The following is a 20,424-nucleotide window of genomic DNA, read 5'->3' as shown; positions in this document are numbered from 1 at the left end:
CACCTTAGAGATCAGAGAGGAGGTCGGTACAACTTTCTAAGCATGACCTTATGTATCAGGGGGTCTCTGCACAGAAATCCAGAGTTTTTCCTGTGCATAAATCTCTAGTGGAAGCGATCTTGCTGGAGTGGGAGCACCCTGAGAGAAGACCGTTCTTCTCAGGCAGTCTTAAGCGTAGATTTCCCTTCGAAAAGGACAAGGCCCATCCTTGGAACAAGGTTCCTAAACTGGATGCACCGCTGGCGAAGGTTTCCAAAAAGATGGATTTGGCCTTCGATGACCTGGGATCCCTTAAGGACCCCATGGACAAAAGGGGTGATGTGCTGCTAAAGAGGGCTTGGGATGCCTCTTCTATTGGGCTTAAGCCAGCTCTTGCCGCTACCTGCGTTACTAGAAATTTAGAGTGCTGGTTAACCCAGTTGCAGTCTGACATTTCTGCAGGCACATTCTGACAACAGCTGCTAAAATCTTTTCCTTTATTATTTAAAGCAGTTGGGTTCTTAGCTGACGCTTCTGCGGAATCCGTAAAACTAGCAGCCAGATCTGCAGCTTTGGTGAATGTCGCAAGAAGGGCCGTATGGTTGAAAGCTTGGTCGGGGGATGCAGCATCAAAGCTCAGGCTTTGTGGATTGCCTTTCTCAAGGGATCACCTCTTTGGACCTGGGCTTCAGGAGGCCTTAGAACGTACCCAGGACAAGAAAAAGGCTTTCCCAGAGAAGAAACCTGAGGGTAGACGTCTTTTTCGAGGTTTCAGGCAACAGATCCAACAGAGATCGTCCTAAAAGACACTGGACAGGTCACAAGGGACGTGGCAGAGGAGGAATATTGTTCAATCCTCCTGAAACCACCCCAGAGTCCCAATGACTCTTGTGTTCTGGTGGGAGGAAGGTTGGGGGACTTCCTCCCGCAATGGACCAACGCAACTTCAAGCCCGTTTATATTAAATATAATAGAAAACAGCTACAAGTTGGAGTTCAGTGCCATTCCTCCTCCTACCCTTTTAGTAACCCAGTTACCCAGAGACCGGGAGAATGCAGAAGCTCTGAGTTTTCTGTTGGGAGAGTTGTTGGATCAACAGGTCATCAGCCCAGTACCTCAGGAGGAACATGGACAGGGGGTATATTCCCATGTGTTCGTAGTCCAAAAGCCATCAGGCAACTTCAGGTTGATTCTAAATCTCCGGCCCCTGAACAAGTTTATCAGGTACAAGCATTTCAGGAAGGAGTCTTATGTTCACGGTAACAAGTCTCCTGTTTCCCGATTGCTATATGGCAACGATCGACCTCAGGGACACATGTGCCGATACATCGGGAATTCCAGAAATTCCTCAGACTGGCAGTCAGGGTGAATTCGGAAGTTCTCCACTTCCAATTCAGGGCACTTCCGTTTGGACTGGCTTCCTCTCCGAGGATCTTCACGAAGGTCCCGGCAGAGGCCCTAGCCCCGCTGCGTGTCAGGGCCATTACAGCGATCCCCTATCTGGACGATCTTCTGTTTATCGCCCAGTCTTACCAGCAGCTAGGTCTAGCGGCAGCACAGCTATAGACCAATCAGGAAGCCCAGGTCAGAGATGTCATGAGAGTGATAGGTTTAATGACAGCCTGTTTTCCAGCAGTTCCTTGGGCAAGGTTCCAATAGCGCCCGTTACAGACTCTCCTTCTGCAGTGCTGGGATGGCAGCCAGCAGGGTTTGGATCAACCCATGTCTATTTCCACCAGGGTCAAAAGGACACTGTGGTGATGGCGAACCAATCACAAGCGGAACAGGGCTCGGTTGTGGTCCAGACCAGAAGATCTAGTGGTAACAACAGACGCCAGCTCTTTTGGGTGGGGCGCACACCTGGAAAGGGATCTGGCTCAAGGATCCTGGTCTCAAGTGGAAGCCAGACGGACCTCAAATCAGATGGAGCTACTGGCAGTCCAAAGGGCGATAGAAGCCTTCCAGCAAAAGATAAAGGGACGGCATCTTCAAGTAAGGTCAGACAATGCGGCCACAGTTGCATACATAAACATGCAGGGAGGGACCAGGAGCCCTGCACTGCAGATGATAGCAGGTGAAATTTTCGCTTGGGCCGAATCAAACTTGGCTTCTCTCTCAGCAATACACTTAAAGGGGACTCAGAACTCTCTGGCGGACTTTCTCAGTCGTCAGCGAGTGATGCAGGATGAATGGTCACTCAACCAGGAAGATTAATTACACAGAGTGATATATTTCAAGCATTTCTTTCTTTTATTCTTGATGATTATGGCTTACAGCTAGTGAAAACCCAAGATTCGATATCTCAGAAAAATAGAATATTGTGAAAACCTTCAATATTTTAGACTCATGGTGTCACACTTTAATCATCTAACTAACTCAAAACCTGTAAATGTTTCCTGAGCCTTTAAATGGTCTCTCAGTCTGGTTCAGTAGGTTACACAGTCATGGGGAAGACTGCTGACTTGACAGTTGTCCAGAAGACAGTCACTGACACCCTTAACAAGGAGGGTAAGTCACAAAAGGTCATTGCTAAATAAGTTTGCTGTTCACAGAGTGCTGTATCCAAGCATATTCATGGAGAGTTGAGTGGAAGGAAAAAGTGTGCTAGAAAAAGGCAAAAAAAAAAGCAACAAGGATAACTGCAAACTTGAGAGGATTGTGAAGCAAAGGCCATTCAAGAATTTGGGGGAGATTCACAAGGAGTGGACTATGGCTGGTGTCAGTGCTTCAAGAGCCACAACACACACAGACGTATCCAGGACATGAGCTACAACTGTCGCATTCCATGTGTCAAGCCACTCCTGAACCAGAGACAACATCAGAAGCATCTTACCTGGGCTAATGAGAAAAAGAACTGGACTGTCCAAAGACAGCGCAGCCCTCTACCAGGAAATTCTAGAACGCTTCCCTCTGCTGACCAGCTTTATGGAGATGCTGATTTAATTTTCCAGCAGGATTTGGTACCTGCCCACACTGCCAAAGGTACCAAAACCTGGTTTAATAATCATGGTATCACTGCGCTTAATTGGCCAGCAAAATCGCCTGACCTAAACCCCAAAGAGAATGGTGAAGGCCACTATCAAAGCAACCTGGGCTTCCATAACACCTCAGCAGTGCCACAGGCTGATCACCTCCATGCCACGCCGCATTGATGCATTCATTTATGCAAAAGGAGCCCCAACCAAGTATTGAGTGCACACTATACTATATATGGACATACTTTTCAATAAGCCAACATTTCAGTATTATATATTTTTTTTGATCCTATGTAATATTCAATTTTTCTGAGATACTGAATTTTGGGTTTTCACTAGCTGTAAGCTATAATCATCAAAATTAAAAGAAACAAATGCTTCAAATACATCACTCTGTGTGTAATTAATCTATATAATTTACGAGTTTCACTTTTTAAATTGAATTACTGAAATAAATTACCAGTAACTTTTTGATAATATTTTAATTGTTTTAGATGTACCTGTATATCTACAATGAGAGATCTAAGGCTCTGCTGCCTCAGATCAGATTGCAAGTTTTGTGAGATTTGGAGTGAGGTTTTGGTGATGTCTTTGCTGTGCTGCTCACTGTTATTCCTGCTAGAAAAATCTGTACCTGAGCACCTGCAGGCAAGCATACCCCTGCTTCTATTTTAATCAATTCTAGTGATTGAGGCTTTCTGTATCCGCCTAATTTTTCATCCACCAGGACCAGTGGGCTGAGGTCCTTGCCCCCTTTTTGACAGAATATCCAAAGAAGGCCTATTTTGAATTGAGTGCTGCTGAGGCTCGCAAATAAAAGTCTTAAAATGGAGATTCTTCTGGACAGCCTTGGGGTAGCAATGGCCTTGAGAGCCCAGCACGTCCATGCTTGGCAATTTAAGGTGGACCAACCTGCAAGGTTCCAGAAGTATGACCTCATTCACCTGACACGGATGTGGTTACAACCAGAGGTCACCACCCCAGCCCAAATCGTGGAGAGAGTTGTAGTGGACCACTTTGTGTGAGCCCTTCAAATCCCTATACAGCGCTTTGCCGGGAGAGCTGATCCTAAAGATGCCAATGAGTTGGTGGCCCTCGTGGAGCGGTGCTTGTGTACTGAGGACTTTCTTCAGGGTGTAGTACCCAAAGAATCATTCTCCAAGAGACAGAGGCCCACCAACCCAGGTAAAAGTGCTCCCGCCCTAAAATGAGGGAAAAAAGGAGGTAAATTGAGGACACTGATGAGCAAGGCGTTAAGAGACCCAATCGCCAAAGGGAATCTTGTGGTACCAGGGACCATGAAGTGGGAGTGGTCCCAAATCAAATGTATAATGCTGTACTTGGGCGAGACTTCACTGTTTTCCTGGATTATGAGAAAATGTCAAGGGAGCAAGGCCCCCCGCTGGATCTGACTCCTGCTGCCCAGAACCGCTGGAAGAGCAGAATGAGGAGAAAGTCTCCAAATAGATAGACCTGCCAGACCTGCCCACCACCCGGGAAAAGTTTAGCATTGCCCAGCTTAAGGACCTCACTTTAGCCAGTGCCAGGGAACCGGTAAATGGGGTACCCCAAGAACCAGGGGAGGAATCTATATTCTCACATTTTTCAATGGAAAATGACCTGTTATACAGAGTGGATGAGATACGGGGAGAGAGACTAAAACAGTTACTAGTTGTCACGTACCTTACAGCGGAGTCTGAAATGACGAGGGTGGCCTCTTGCACGGTTCCGGTCCCAGCACCCCTGGAGGTGGGGACAGGGCTGCTAGGGCAACGGAAGGGCGCAGGTGCCTGTTGGCAGGATCAGGAACACCAGAGCCTTAGAGGAGCTGGTGGGATGTCGATCCTGGATTGGTTCAGGAAAGTCCAACAGGAGTACTTGCAAGGTCGGGGACAGGCAGGAGTCGGCAACGTGCTGGCAGGAAGGTACACAATCTGTAGGCAGGTTCGTAGTCAGGGGCTGGCGGAGGTTGGCAACGAGCTGGCAGAGAGGTACAATATCGGAAGACAGAGCCGTGGTCAGGAGTTCAAGCCGGGTTCGGTACAGGAAGCAGAGGTAAGCAGAGTTGCAGGGATAATCCAAAAGAGTAGTCAGGAAAGCCAAGGTTTCAGGATCAAGGTTCAATCAAAACAGCAACAAAGATACAGGAACTAGCTGAGACAATCCAGCACTGATACTAGTATGCTGATCCTTTAAATAGGGTGCCCTGTGCCGTGATTTGTTGGCGTGCGGACGTGCCCACGCTGATGTGCACTCGTTCGTATGAGAGTGCTAACGTGCGTGCCTGGTCCGGGGCTCACTCGTTCGTGCCGTACGTCTAGCTGGCGCACGGAAACGAGCATTTGTAATGGTTCTCTGACATTGCCCCCTCCTTACGGGCAGCCTCCGGATGCCCCTCTGGATCCTTCTTTCTGGATGAGAGCGATGAAAGGCTTGTATAAGCCTTGGGGCATGGAGGTTTGCTTCTGGTTCCCAGGAATTTTCTTCTGGACCAAAATCTTTCCACTTAATTAGGTATTGATTATGTCCTTGCCTTTTCCTGCAATCTACAATGGTCTCGATCTCGAACTCCTCCTCTCCATCCACCATTATGGCCTCTGGGGGACCTGGAAAGGGATTAACTACGTCAGGTTTCAACAAGGAAGTATGAAACACAGGATGGATCTTGAATGTGTCGGGAAGTTCAAGTTCATAAGCCACTGGGTTGATTTTTCTCTTGACCGGGAAAGGTCCCAGATATTTAGGTCCCAATTTCCTGGACGGGCAGGCCAGTTTCAGATTGATTGTTGAAAGCCACACACGGTCACCAACTTTCAAATCCAGTTCTCCTCTCCTCTTCCTGTCAAAGAATCTTTTATTAACCTCCTGTGTCCTGGAAATGGTCTCTCTCAGCACCTGGTTATTAGTAGCAAGGAAATTTAGTCTGTCCTGAACAGCTGGTAACGGAGAGTCTGGAATTAACGTTGGCAAGAAAGAGGGATGAAACCCATAATTTGAGAAGAAGGGAGATTGGTTGGTAGCTGCATGGGCAGAGTTGTTAAATGCGAATTCCGCCAAGGGCAGTAGTGAGGCCCAATCTTCCTGGGAAAAAGAGGTAAAGCATCGCAGGTATTGTTCTAGCGTTTGGTTGGTACGCTCAGTCTGCCCATTGGACTGGGTATGGTAAGCTGAAGAGAAATTTAGTTTGATGCCCAGTGCTTCGCACAGTGCTTTCCAAAATCTTGAAGTGAACTGCACTCCACGATCTGAGACAATGTCACTAGAGATTCCATGCAATCTCACCACTTCTTTAATGAAAACTTCAGCAGTTTCTGTTGCTGATGGGATCCCTTTCATGGGGACAAAATGTGACATCCTGGAGAGGCGATCTACCACTACAAAGATGGATGAAAATCCTTCCGATGGAGGGAGCTCTACGATAAAATCCATCGCAATTTTATCCCAGGGTCTTTCAGGAATGGGTAGTGGTCTTAATAATCCCCATGCTTTGCTTTTGCTGTTTTTGTTTCTGAGACAAATTGAGCACGAGCTGACATATTACCTGCAGTCCCTTGCTAAGCTGGGCCACCAAAAATGTCTCTGGATCAAATCCATGGTCTTGTATCCCCCGAAATGACCGGCCAGCGGGTAGTACGCAGATTCTGTGGTACGAAAATTTTATTTCCCTGCCAATAGAGCCCATTGTTTTCTTGAAGGTTCATATCTGGAGGCAGAGAGATTCCCCTGGATGCTTGATGTATTGTGTTATTAAATCGGTTTGTGCAAGCAAAAAATTCCCAGCCTGTAAGATGGTATCCGTTTGAGGTGGAACCTCGACTTCCGTGAACATACGCGATAACGCGTCTGGTTTCACATGCTTGGATCCGGGCCCGTAGGTTATATGGAAACTGAAGCGAGAAAAAAAAAGATCAGTGAAGATCAGTATTGGGTGTGTTGCTCCCTCCAAGAGGTACCGCCACTGTTCCAGAGCCGATTTGATTGCCAACAGTTCCCGGTCTCCCACATCGTAGTTCCTTTCTGAAGGCCCTAATTTCTTCGAGAAAAAGGCCACAGGGTGCATTAGAGCTTTAGGTCCTTGGCGCTGAGACAGGATGGCCCCTACAGCGCTCTCTGAGGCATCTACTTCCAGTATGTATGGAAGGGCAAGATCAGGGTGCTTTAATACCGGGGCAGAGGTGAACAGTCTTTTTAATTTGTCAAAAGCAGCTTGAGCTACCTCTGTCCACTGAAAGCGGTTCTGTTTCTTGGTGAGTTGAGTGATGGGCATGATGATACCAGAAAAGTTTTTAATAAATTTCCTGTAAAAATTGGAGAAACCGATGAACCGCTGTACCCCTTTCTTGTCAACGGGAGGCGGCCAGGACATTATGGCTGCGACCTTTTGAGGATCCATTTCCACCCCTCCTGTAGAGATTACTAGTCCGAGAAAGTGAATGGTCTGCCGTTCAAATTCACATTTCTCGGCCTTGGCATAGAGTCCATTTTGTCTTAACCTAAGAAGAACTTGTTTCACATGGTCACAATGTAGTTCCAGAGAAACCGAGAAAATCAGAATGTCGTCTAGGTAAACGATCATGAATAGGTCTAGGAAGTCTCTGAAGATATTATTTACAAAATGCTGGAAGGTTGCCGGGGCGTTACATAACCCAAAGGGCATAACGAGGTATTCGAAATGGCCAAACCGCATCCGGAAGGCCGTTTTCCACTCGTCACCCTTTCTGATTCTGATCAAGTTGTAAGCACCTCGTAAATCCAACTTGGTGAAAATCTTTGCAGAGCGGAGTCTCTGGAGCAATTCTGGAATTAGAGGCAGGGGGTAGCGATTTTTAACAGTAATCCGATTTAATGCCCTGTAATCCACACACGGCCGGAGTGAGTGGTCCTTCTTTTCGACAAAGAATATTCCTGCCCCGGCTGGAGAAGTAGAGTGTCGGATGAACCCCCTCTTGAGGTTCTCGTTGACATAGTCTTTCAGGACCAAGAGTTCAGGTTCCGAGAGGGGGAAAATTTGGCCAAAGGGGATTTCTGCCCCTGGTAAAAGTTCAATCGGGCAATCGTAGGCCCGGTGGGGAGGAAGGGTGTCTGCTTTCTGTTTATCGAAGACATCCAGGAAATCGTGGTATACGGATGGAACAAGATCTTGGGATTCGGATGCTGGTTTGAGACAGCCAACAACTGGTACTGAGTGGTGGAGGGTCTGGAGGCAGTTATGGAGGCAATAGGCTGACTGGAAGACCACCTTGCCGGTTGTCCAATCAATCTGTGGGTTGTGTGCTTGCAACCATGGCATTCCCAGGATGATTGGAAAGAGCGGTGAGGATATCACGTCTAGGCACAACAGTTCTTGGTTTTTGGGTGAGATATCAGCGGGCAAAGGTTGAGTTTCTTGAATGATGGGCCCAGATTTGATGTTGGACCCATCAGCTAGTCGTATGGACAATTTGTGTTGCTTGGAACGTAGAGGAATCTTGTGTTGCAGGGCGAAGGCATGATCGATGAAGCAACTACAGGCGCCTGAATCAACTATGGCCTGGACCTGGAGTGCCCCTTCCGGAAGCTGTAGGGAGACAGGAACAGCGATGTGAGTTTATCTTGCTAGAGCCAAAGCACAAGGATCAAGAGAAGGAGAGTCACACTTACGAGTCTTGTTAGGACACATGTTGGCGTAATGACCGACTCCTCCGCAGTAGAGGCAGAGATTATTCATACACCAGCGCTGCTTCTCTTCTGGTGTCAATGGTGCACGAAGCAGGCCTAATTGCATTGGCTCTGGAGCTTCAGTGACTGGAGCAGGTAGTGGGGTTGCAGGAATAGGTGGGTGGCTGGGTACCCTAGGTAGCATCCACATGGGCTGGTACTGGCTGGTTCTTTCAGATCTTTGCTCCCTCAACCGGTGATTGATCTGAATAGATAGCTGAATCAGTTCTTCAAGAGAATTGGGGACCCCCACCCGAGCTATCTTTCATCTTTCAGTGCCTCTGAAAGTCCTAAGCGGAACTGAAAACGGAGAGCGGCGTCGTTCCATTGTGTGTCGGAACTCCACTGTCTAAAGTCTGTGACATAGTCCTCCACAGGCCTACGGCCCTGCTGGAGGGCGTGGAGACTGGCCTCAGCTGTGGTGGTACGCTAAGGGTCATCATAAAGCTTAGCCATTTCATCCAGAAAAGAGTCCATGGTGCCTAGCAAGGGACTAGCTTGTTCTAATAGATGGTGAGCCCAGGTCTGGGGTTCTCCCTGTAGCAATGAGATGATGAATCCCACCTTGGTACTTTCCAAGGAGAAGGTGCGAGGCTGAAGCCGGAAATACAGATGGCAGGCATTTCTGAAAGCGTGGAATTTACTGCGGTCTCCCATGAATCTTTCTGGAGCAGGAACTCGTGGCTCTGGGATGGCACCACTACTGTGGGAGTAGAAGTTGAGATCGATGATGCAGGTGCTGCGGCTGTCTGGCGTGCCGAGGTGCTTGGAGAGAGAGACTCCACTCGTTGCTCAAGTCGCTGATAGCCATCCTACAGGCCCTGGACTGCTTGAATGAGGTTTGCAATCTGCTGGCACAGAGCATCCATAGCTGAGGCCCCCCTTTCAGACTCCATGTAGCTGGATTGTACTGTCATGTACCTTACAGCGGAGTCTGAAATGACGAGGGTGGCCTCTTGCGTGGTTCCGGTCCCAGCACCCCTGGAGGTGGGGACAGGGCTGCTAGGGCAACGGAAGGGCGCAGGTGCCTGTTGGCAGGATCAGGAACACTGGAGCCTTAGAGGAGCTGGTGGGATGTCGATCCTGGATTGGTTCAGGAAAGTCCAACAGGAGTACTTGCAAGGTCGGGGACAGGCAGGAGTCGGCAATGTGCTGGCAGGAAGGTACACAATCAGTAGGCAGGTTCGTAGTGAGGGGCTGGCGGAGGTTGGCAACGAGCTGGCAGAGAGGTACAATATCAGAAGACAGAGCCATGGTTAGGAGTTCAAGCCGGGTTCGGTACAGGAAGCAGAGGTAAGCAGAGTTGCAGGGATAATCCAAAAGAGTAGCCAGGAAAGCCAAGGTTTCAGGATCAAGGTTCAATCAAAACAGCAACAAAGATACAGGAACTAGCTGAGACAATCCAGCACTGATACTAGTATGCTGATCCTTTAAATAGGGCGCCCTGTGCCGTGATTTGTTGGCGTGCGGACGTGCCCACGCTGACGTGCACTCGTTCGTATGAGAGTGCTAACGTGCGTGCCTGGTCCGGGGCTCACTCGTTCGTGCCGCACGTCTAGCTGGCGCACGGAAACGAGCATTTGTAATGGTTCTCTGACACTAGTACGTCAACCTCATAGATGCATGGTACTAGACTTGGCACATTCTCATGTTCTAGGGGGACATCTGGGTGTGGATAAAACTAAAGAAAGAGTTTTTTGCAACAGTTTTATTGGCCAGGTTTACACAGAGGTCAAATTGTATTGTGAGTCATGCCCAGTTTGTCAGCTCACTGCTCCGTTCTAACATTTCCGGAGTCCACTGGTACCCTTACCCATCATTGAGGTGCCCTTTGACAGGATTGCCATGGATATCATAGGTCCCTTGGTTAAGTCTGCTAAGGGGCACCAGTATATCCTGGTTGTCTTGGACTATGCTACCCGGTACCCAGAGGAAATCCCCTTAAGGGACCCCTCAGCTAAGAGTATTGCTAAAGAGCTTTCTCTTATATTTTCACATGTGGGTATTCCTCAGGAGCTGTTAACTGACCAGGGAACACCCTTCATGTCAAAGGTTACTAAAGAATTGTTTAAATTGTTTAAAAATAATCACTTACACACTTCTGTGTACCACCGGCAAATGGCTGGACTAGTGGAAAAGTTCAACAAAACCTTGAAAGGCATGTTAAAGTGAGTGATAGCAGCAGATGGTAGGGCCTGGGACTGCTTCTTGCCCTACCTCATGTTTGCTGTGCGGGAGGTACTGCAAGCTTCCACCGGCTTTTTCCCTTTTTAGTTGCTGTATGGCTAACATCCGAGGGGCCTATTAGATATAGCAAAAGAGACCTGAAAACAAGTGGTAACCCCATTCAAAGTGTAGAGGAGCATATTGCTCAAATACAAGAAATTGCCATTTTGCCAGAAATTTACTCTCCACCGTAGTTACCAGCACAAGAACTCTGTCACCAGGATTAAAGGTTCGGATCTTGGACGAGCGGTTACTGACTCTAGCCTGAGCCTGTTGCAAGAGGCTCAGGGGCTCACTCGTTCGTGCCGCACGTCTAGCTGGCGCACGGAAACGAGCATTTGTAATGGTTCTCTGACACTAGTACGTCAACCTCATAGATGCATGGTACTAGACTTGGCACATTCTCATGTTCTAGGGGGACATCTGGGTGTGGATAAAACTAAAGAAAGAGTTTTTTGCAACAGTTTTATTGGCCAGGTTTACACAGAGGTCAAATTGTATTGTGAGTCATGCCCAGTTTGTCAGCTCACTGCTCCGTTCTAACATTTCCGGAGTCCACTGGTACCCTTACCCATCATTGAGGTGCCCTTTGACAGGATTGCCATGGATATCATAGGTCCCTTGGTTAAGTCTGCTAAGGGGCACCAGTATATCCTGGTTGTCTTGGACTATGCTACCCGGTACCCAGAGGAAATCCCCTTAAGGAACCCCTCAGCTAAGAGTATTGCTAAAGAGCTTTCTCTTATATTTTCACATGTGGGTATTCCTCAGGAGCTGTTAACGGACCAGGGAACACCCTTCATGTCAAAGGTTACTAAAGAATTGTTTAAATTGTTTAAAAATAATCACTTACACACTTCTGTGTACCACCGGCAAATGGCTGGACTAGTGGAAAAGTTCAACAAAACCTTGAAAGGCATGTTAAAGTGAGTGGTAGCAGCAGATGGTAGGGCCTGGGACTGCTTCTTGCCCTACCTCATGTTTGCTGTGCGGGAGGTACTGCAAGCTTCCACTGGCTTTTTCCCCTTTTAGTTGCTGTATGGCTAACATCCGAGGGGCCTATTAGATATAGCAAAAGAGACCTGAAAACAAGTGGTAACCCCATTCAAAGTGTAAAGGAGCATATTGCTCAAATACAAGAAATTGCCATTTTGCCAGAAATTTACTCTCCACCGTAGTTACCAGCACAAGAACTCTGTCACCAGGATTAAAGGTTCGGATCTTGGACGAGCGGTTACTGACTCTAGCCTGAGCCTGTTGCAAGAGGCTCAGGGGCTCACTCGTTCGTGCCGCACGTCTAGCTGGCGCACGGAAACGAGCATTTGTAATGGTTCTCTGACACTAGTATGTCAACCTCATAGATGCATGGTACTAGACTTGGCACATTCTCATGTTCTAGGGGGACATCTGGGTGTGGATAAAACTAAAGAAAGAGTTTTTTGCAACAGTTTTATTGGCCAGGTTTACACAGAGGTCAAATTGTATTGTGAGTCATGCCCAGTTTGTCAGCTCACTGCTCCGTTCTAACATTTCCGGAGTCCACTGGTACCCTTACCCATCATTGAGGTGCCCTTTGACAGGATTGCCATGGATATCATAGGTCCCTTGGTTAAGTCTGCTAAGGGGCACCAGTATATCCTGGTTGTCTTGGACTATGCTACCCGGTACCCAGAGGAAATCCCCTTAAGGAACCCCTCAGCTAAGAGTATTGCTAAAGAGCTTTCTCTTATATTTTCACATGTGGGTATTCCTCAGGAGCTGTTAACGGACCAGGGAACACCCTTCATGTCAAAGGTTACTAAAGAATTGTTTAAATTGTTTAAAAATAATCACTTACACACTTCTGTGTACCACCGGCAAATGGCTGGACTAGTGGAAAAGTTCAACAAAACCTTGAAAGGCATGTTAAAGTGAGTGGTAGCAGCAGATGGTAGGGCCTGGGACTGCTTCTTGCCCTACCTCATGTTTGCTGTGCGGGAGGTACTGCAAGCTTCCACCGGCTTTTTCCCTTTTTAGTTGCTGTATGGCTAACATCCGAGGGGCCTATTAGATATAGCAAAAGAGACCTGAAAACAAGTGGTAACCCCATTCAAAGTGTAGAGGAGCATATTGCTCAAATACAAGACTGGATTGGAAAAATCATGCCCATTGTTAAATCCCTCTTGCAACAGGCTCAGGCTAGAGTCAGTAACCGCTCGTCCAAGATCCGAACCTTTAATCCTGGTGACAGAGTTCTTGTGCTGGTAACTACGGTGGAAAGTAAATTTCTGGCAAAATGGCAAGGGCAATACAAGGTTGTAGAATGGGTGGGGGAAGTTAACTATAGAGTACACCAGCCTGGCAAAAGGAAGCCCTACCAAATCTACCATGTGAATTTATTGAAGCCCCGGAAAGGCAGAGAATCCCTTTTGGTCCCTGCGCCCTTGGCCATGACTAACACAGGTCCTTCTACGGTGCCTGGTGTAGAGATCGCTGAGGCACTATCAGTAAGCCAAAAACAAGAAACCAAGGAATTTCTGCTAAGAATTAGGGAGTTATTTTTTGATCTTCCAGGGGTAACTTCAATGATAAAGCATGATATTGTGACCAAGCCAATGGTGAAAGTTAACTTAAATCCCTATTGCATCCCAGAAGCCCGGAGCAAAGTAGTCTCAGAGGAAATAAGGAGGATGCTGGATCTTAATGTAATAGAAGAATCCCATAGTGAGTGGTGTAGTCCATTCGTCATTATTCCCAAGCCGGATGGGAGCATCTGATTTTGTAATGGTTTCTGAAAGCTCAGGGTAGATGAGCTAAATGAGCATCTGGGACATGCTCGATATATCACTACCCTGGACCTTACAAAGGGGTATTGGCAAATACCACTTATGGATCGTGCTAAAGAGAAGACAGAATTTTCTACTTCTGAGGGGCACTGGCAGTATAAGAGGATGCCATTTAGCCTACATGGGGCACTGGCCACCAGCCACTTTTCAGATGATGGATCGCGTTCTTAAACCCATATGCATCTGCATATTTAAATGACATGGTAATTTTTAGTGCAGACTGGCAGAGCCACTTACCTAAAGTGCAGGCTGTTCTTAATGCCCTCCGTGGTGAGGGTTTGACCGCTAATCCTAAGAAGTATGCTGTGGGATTAGAGGAGGCCCGATATTTCAGGTACATCATTGGCTGGGGATAGTAAAACCCAGGTCACAAAAATCCATGCCATCCAAAGTTGGCCAAGTCCCCTTAATAAAAAACAGGTGAGGGCCTTTTTGGGGTTAATATGCTATTATAGAAAGTTTATTCCCAATTGTGCTACATTGGCTGCTCCCCTTACAGATCTTACCAAGGGCAGGTGTCCTTAGTGGTGACTTGGACCCCAGAAGCTGAGAAAGCTTTCTGGGACCTAAAGACAGCCCTGTGTAATAGCCCAGTCTCAATTACCCCGGATTTTACACAGGAATTTGTAGTGCAGACGGATGCGTCAGAAGTGGGATCCTAATCTATCCCGATCCTAATCTATCCCAAGTGGTTAATGGGGAGAAACAACCCATAGCATTCCTAAGTAGAAAATTGACCTCCCCGGCGCGGAAAAAAGATATGCTATTGTAGAACAGGAATGTCTTGCTATCAAATGGGCTCTGGGGAGTTTAAAATACTATCTGTTAAGGCAACAGTTTAGGCTCTTAACTGACCATGCCCCTCTCAAATGGATGGCCCAAAATAAGGCAAAAATGCAAGCCTTACCAGATGGTTCTTGGCGCTACAGAATTTCAAGTTTATGGTAGAACATAGACCAGTTAGCCAACAAGCTAATGCTGATGCCCTCTCCAGAGTGTACAGTTTGTTTGCCCAAGGTGCTCAACCCCCAAGTTTGAGCAGAGGGGGGATATGTAGAGGGTTGCCTGTGAAACAGATTAAAATGGCAGGAAAATTTATTGATGGGATACATGTTCCTCCACGGTTTCTTAGATTTGCAATCTAAGGTAATACCAGCAAAGACTTCATGGTAAAGAAAGATAGTTCTTTACCCTGTATTAGTAAAGTCCATTCCGGGGCTGGTTTTACTGGGAGTCTGATAGAGCTCTGGGTGGGACAGACTCCCAATTCCGTGGACTTCAGTTTAATGTTTTCTTTCTAGGTCTTGATTAAGGCAGCTGGTCCTAGCTCTCAGAGAGAGTGCGTGTGTCTCCGTATAAGGAGGCAACTAGGAGCATCACTGCTTATCCCTGAACTTGGATACAATTGTTTGCATTTGTAAAGGACACTTACCTTAAACCAAGGACTTGTTAGGCTATGGACACAGTAGGGCTCAGAAGAGCAGAAGTTTACTTTTGTTTTTTTTTTTTTTTGTTTTTTTTTATGGCAAGAAGTCTGTTTTTTCTGTTTGTAAAATATCCTGTGGATTAAATATGATGTTTTTCCTAAAGAAACTGTGAGTTTGTCCCTGCATTGAATCTGATCCCCTACAACAGGAGTAGGCAACCTTGGCACTCCAGCTGTGGTGAAACTACAAATCCCATCATGCCTCTGCCTCTAGGAGTCATGCCTGTTATTGTCAGGGTCTTGCAATGTCTCATGGGACTTGTAGTTTCAAAACAGCTGGAGGGCCGAGGTTGCCTATCCCTGTCCTACAATATATATACAGTATCTCACAAAAGTGAGTGCACCCCTCACATTTTTGTAAATATTTTTTTATATCTTTTCATGTGACAACACTAAAGAAATGACATTTTGCTACAATGTAGCGAAGTAGTGAGTGTACAGCTTGTATAACAGTGTAAATTTGCTGTCCCTTCAAAACAACTCAACACACAGCGATTAATGTCTAAAACGCTGGCAACAAGAGTGAGTACACCCCTAAGTGAAAATGTCCAAATTGGGCCCAAAGCGTCAAAATTTTGGGTAGCCACCAGTGCCGGGACAAGGTCAGCTAGAGCCCAGGGCAAACATGACAAACCGCCCCCCCAAGATGTATGAGTATTATGTGTCAACATAAAAAAAAAATTGTGCTAATCTGCATGCTTCCCCTTTAAGCATAAATTTCCCCTCCTCCCACTACAAATCCACTTCCCCTGCTGAAATCCCCCCAGCATAATTGCCTCCCCACCAGATAAATCACACCTCCTAGCATAAATCTTCTACCACTCAAGTCCCTCAAAGTTCCTCTCCGAATACACAACCCCCCCCCCCACTCCAATCCCCACTCCAAGCACAAATCCCCCCCATTCTTCTCCTAGCAAAAATCCCCCCCCCAACCTCCTCTTAGCACAAATTGCCCCTCCTAGCACAAATACCACCCATTCATTCCTACTAGCACCAATCCCCCATATTGCCTCTTTTAGTACAAACCCTCCAAATCCCCCCCAAAACAAATATTCCTAAAACACCACTCCTAGTACTCCCCCCCCCCCCAAATTTCCCCCCAATTTTTACAATCTGCTTCCCCCCAAATCCCCCCCCCAATCTCCTCGTGGCGCCCCTCACATGATACCACAGGGCCCAGGGCAGCCACCCCTCCTACCCTCCTACCCACCCCTTGTCCCGGCCCTGGTGGCCACCATTATTTTCCAGCACTGCCTTAACCCTCTTGGGCATGGATTTCACCAGAGCTTCACAGATTGCCACTGGAGTCCTCTTCCACTCCTCCATGATGACATCACGAAGCTGGTGGATGTTAGAGACCTTGCGCTCCTCCACCTTCCATTTGAAGAAGCCCCATAGATGCTCAATAGGGTTTAGATATGGAGACATGCTTGGCCAGTCCATCACTTTTACCCTCAGCTTCTTTAGCAAGGCAGTGGTCGTCTTGGAGGTGTGTTTGGGGTCGTTATGTTGGAATACTGCCCTGGGGCCCAGTCTCCGCAAGGAGGGGATTATCCTCTGCTTCAGTATGTCACAGTACACGTTGGCATTCATGGTTCCCTCAATGAACTGTAGCTCCCCAGTGCCGGCAGCACTCATGCAGCCCCAGACCATGACACTCCCATCACCATGCTTGACTGTAGGCAAGACACACTTGTCTTTGTACTCCTTACCTGGTTGCTGCCACACACGCTTGACACCATCTGAACCAAATAATCTTGGTCTCATCAGACCACAGGACATGGTTCCAGTAATCCATGTCCTTAGTCTGCTTGTCTTCAGCAAACTGTTTGTGGGCTTTCTTGTGCATCATCTTTAAAAGAGGCTTCCTTCTGGGCCGATAGCCATGCAGACCAGTTTGATGCAGTGTACGGCTTATGGTCTGAGCACTGACAGTCTGACCTCCCCACCCCTTAAACCTCTGCAGCAATGCTGGCAGTACTCGTACGTCTATTTCCAAAAGACAACCTCTCAATATGACGCTGAGCATGTGCACTCAACTTCTTTGGTCCACCATGGTGAGGGCTGTTCTGAGGAGAACCTGTCTTGTTAAACTGCTGTATAATCTTGGCCACTAGGCTGCAGCTCAGTTTCAGGGTCTTGGCAATCTTCTTATAGCCTAGGCCATCTTTATGTAGAGCAACTCCTCAGAGAGTTCTTTGCCATAAGGTGCCATGTTGAGCTTCCAGTGACCAGTATGAGAGAGTGAGAGCGATAACACCAAATTTAACACACCTGCTCCCCATTTACACCTGAGACCTTGTAACACTAACGAGTCACATGACACCGGGGAGGGAAAATGGTTATTGGGCCCAATTTGGACATTTTCACTTAGGGGTTTACTGACTGTTGCCAGCGGTTTAGACATTAATGGCTGTGTGTTGAGTTATTTTGAGGGGACAGAAAATTTACACTGTTGTACAAGCTTTACACTCACTACTTTACATTGTAGCAATGTGCCATTTCTTCAGTGTTGTCCCATGGAAAGATATAATAAAATATTTACAAAATGTGAGGGGTGTACACACTTGTGAGATACTGTGTGTGTGTGTGTGTGTGTGTGTATGTATGTATATTTATATGTATGTGTGTGTGTATATATATATATATATATATATATATATATATATATATATATAAATGTTGTTAAAGCACACTTGTGCATCAGTTCAGCTATTGCATGCCATGGAGCTCTGAATCAGAATCTAACATTTCTAAACAGTAATCTAAAACAGGGTACTGTAGTATGCAATTTCAGCCAGCTCTTGCTGTTGACTGCTTAGTCCCCTCATGCCTTCTTCTCTGTATTATTGGTCATTAACCACTTACGGACCGCCCGCCATCATTATAAGTTGGCTGTTTGAAGCTAGCTGCCAAAACCCCGGTATCCTCTTCTTCAGCGGGCAGTCCACTTTCAGATAAAAGCGGTCTCTGCGGCAGTGGTGGAGGAGATTGCGTCTGCTCCCGTCTGTGATATGGAGCTGAGTGAGGGAAAGATGGCCCCCACCTGTCTCCATACCATTGCAGAGTGGAAGCGATGTCAGAACGTCACTTTCGCCCATAGCTCTTAAAGAGACTTTTTTCTTTTTTTAAACGACATTTTTGTTTTTATTATTACATTTTAGTGTAATAACCCCAGATCTCATATTTAAGAGGTCCTGTCATGCTTTTTTTCTATTACAAGGGATGTTTACATTTCTTGTAATAGGAATAAAAGTGACACAATCTTTTTTTTAAAAAAAAAGAACAGTGTAAAAATAAAAAAGATAAAATAAATAAGAAAAAATTAATAAAAAATTTAAAACGTACCCCGTCCCGCCGAGCTCGCATGTGGAACCGAATGCATACGTGAGTAGCGGCCACACATGAAAACGGTGTTCAAACCACACGTGAGGTATTGCCCCGATCGGTAGAGCGAGAGCAATAATTCTAGCCCTAGACCTCCTCTGTAACTTAAAACATGCAACCTGTAGAATTTTTTTAATGCCGCATATGGAGATTTTTAAGGGTAAAAGTTTGTCGCCATTCCACGAGCGGGCACAACTTTGTGACATGTTGGGTATCAATTTACTTGGCGTAACATCAACCCTTACAATTTAAAACAACATTTGGCTAACTAAACTGTTGTCTTATTTTTCTATTCAAAAAAGTGTATTTTTTTCCAAAAAAAGTGCGCTTGTAAGACCGCTGCGCAAATACGGTGTGACAAAAAGTATTGCCATTTTATTCTCTAGAGTGTTAGAAAAATATATATAGAATGTTTGGGGGTTCTAAGTAATTTTCTAGCAAAAAAACAAGTTTTTAACTTGTAAACAACAAGTTTGAAAAATAGGCCTGGTGGTGGTTAAGTGGTTAAATAGGTAAAGAAACCTATCATAGTAATAGGCCAATAGTGCAAAGCAAGAATCAAAAAGAGCATGAGTAATGCTTTTAATCACACTTGGACATGCCTGTTGTATGGTACCAATAAAGCTTTAAAAACTTTTGTATCATGTTAGAGTATTTGGTAACATTTAAGTGTCTCTGTAAGTGCAAAAAGTAAAGATATAGCTTATGTATTCTGACATTTTGTATACAGGTTCTGAATTCTGTTTTGGATCAAACTTTGAGAACTGCCAAGAACATTCAAAAAACTACAGAGAAAATGATGCAAAGACTGGCAGCAGATTTGGTTAATAGTACTTTCCGTCACAGTTCCCGCATTGACTAATTTACAGAGTCCCGTCAGCCATGAGACATTTACTTCCAGTCAGCTGCCAACTACATACTGCATTCATCCTGCCACCTGGACCAACAAGAGCTACTACTTCCATGTCCAGAATAACTCTAATATCCACAATAAAAAGAAATGAAACATAAACGTGAAGTTTCTGCATTGTGTATCCTGTATGTTTCTTGGGTGAAACATCATTATGTGCTTAACATAATATGTACCCACATTAAGGGCCTAAACTGGTAAACCAAGAATATAATGCAGGAACAGTTAGTTGCCAGTATATGCCTTCACATATCTTGTTGATTACCCTGGGGCCTGATTCCCTGATTTACCTGTTTAGACTTCAAGAAGGAAAGTCATTTATCCTGTCCTGCCTCCCAGAACTCATTATTACCGTATTTATCGGCATATAACACGCACCTTCGTTTTAGGAGGGAAGTTTCAGGAAAAAAACGTAATTTTTAAATAAAGAACTTTGAAGCAAAATAAGGGTCAGTGCCCATTAATGCAGCCTCACCATTGCCCATCTGCAGTCTCATCATTGCCCATCTGTAGCCTGATCAACGCCATCGGTAGCCTCACAATTGTCCATCAGTGCAGCCTGATCAATGTCTATCTACAGCCTCACAATTGCCCATCAATGCAGCTTGATCAGTGCCCATCTGCAACCTCACAATTGCCCATCATTGCAGCTTGATCAATGCCCATATGCAGCCTCACCATTGCCATGAATGCAGCCTGATCAGTGCCCATCTGCAGGCTCACCTCAGATTACTGCTGCCTCGGAGGGGGCAGGGGGGGGGGGGTGGGACGAGCGCCGTCAGATTACATACAGCGAGAATCTCCTGTTTACTCGGCGGCCTCTTTAATACAAAGTCCCACCTCCTGGACCGGCTTCTATGATAGACAGAACACTGGTCCAATGCTGGCCCAAGAGGGACTTCCTGTTACAGAGGCCGCTGAGCATAGGCGTGCGCACAG

The 20,424-nt window shown here is 46.3% G+C and overlaps 1 protein-coding gene across 1 annotated transcript in view; it reads left to right on the top strand.

Moving 5' to 3' along the window:
• Positions 1-19,559, top strand: part of AKNAD1 (AKNA domain containing 1) — a 211,139-nt gene extending 191,580 nt beyond the window's left edge. The window contains exon 17 of the mRNA XM_073592935.1: positions 19,306-19,559. Within this exon, the coding sequence (XP_073449036.1) occupies positions 19,306-19,437 (132 nt within the window). The 3' untranslated portion in view covers positions 19,438-19,559. The remainder of the gene's footprint in view (positions 1-19,305) is intronic.
• Positions 19,560-20,424: the final 865 nt, after the last annotated feature.

Source organism: Aquarana catesbeiana, linkage group LG07 (assembly GCF_042186555.1).
Source record: "Aquarana catesbeiana isolate 2022-GZ linkage group LG07, ASM4218655v1, whole genome shotgun sequence".
Taxonomy (NCBI): Eukaryota; Metazoa; Chordata; class Amphibia; order Anura; family Ranidae; genus Aquarana; species Aquarana catesbeiana.
This window is presented reverse-complemented; position numbering and strand designations above follow the sequence as displayed.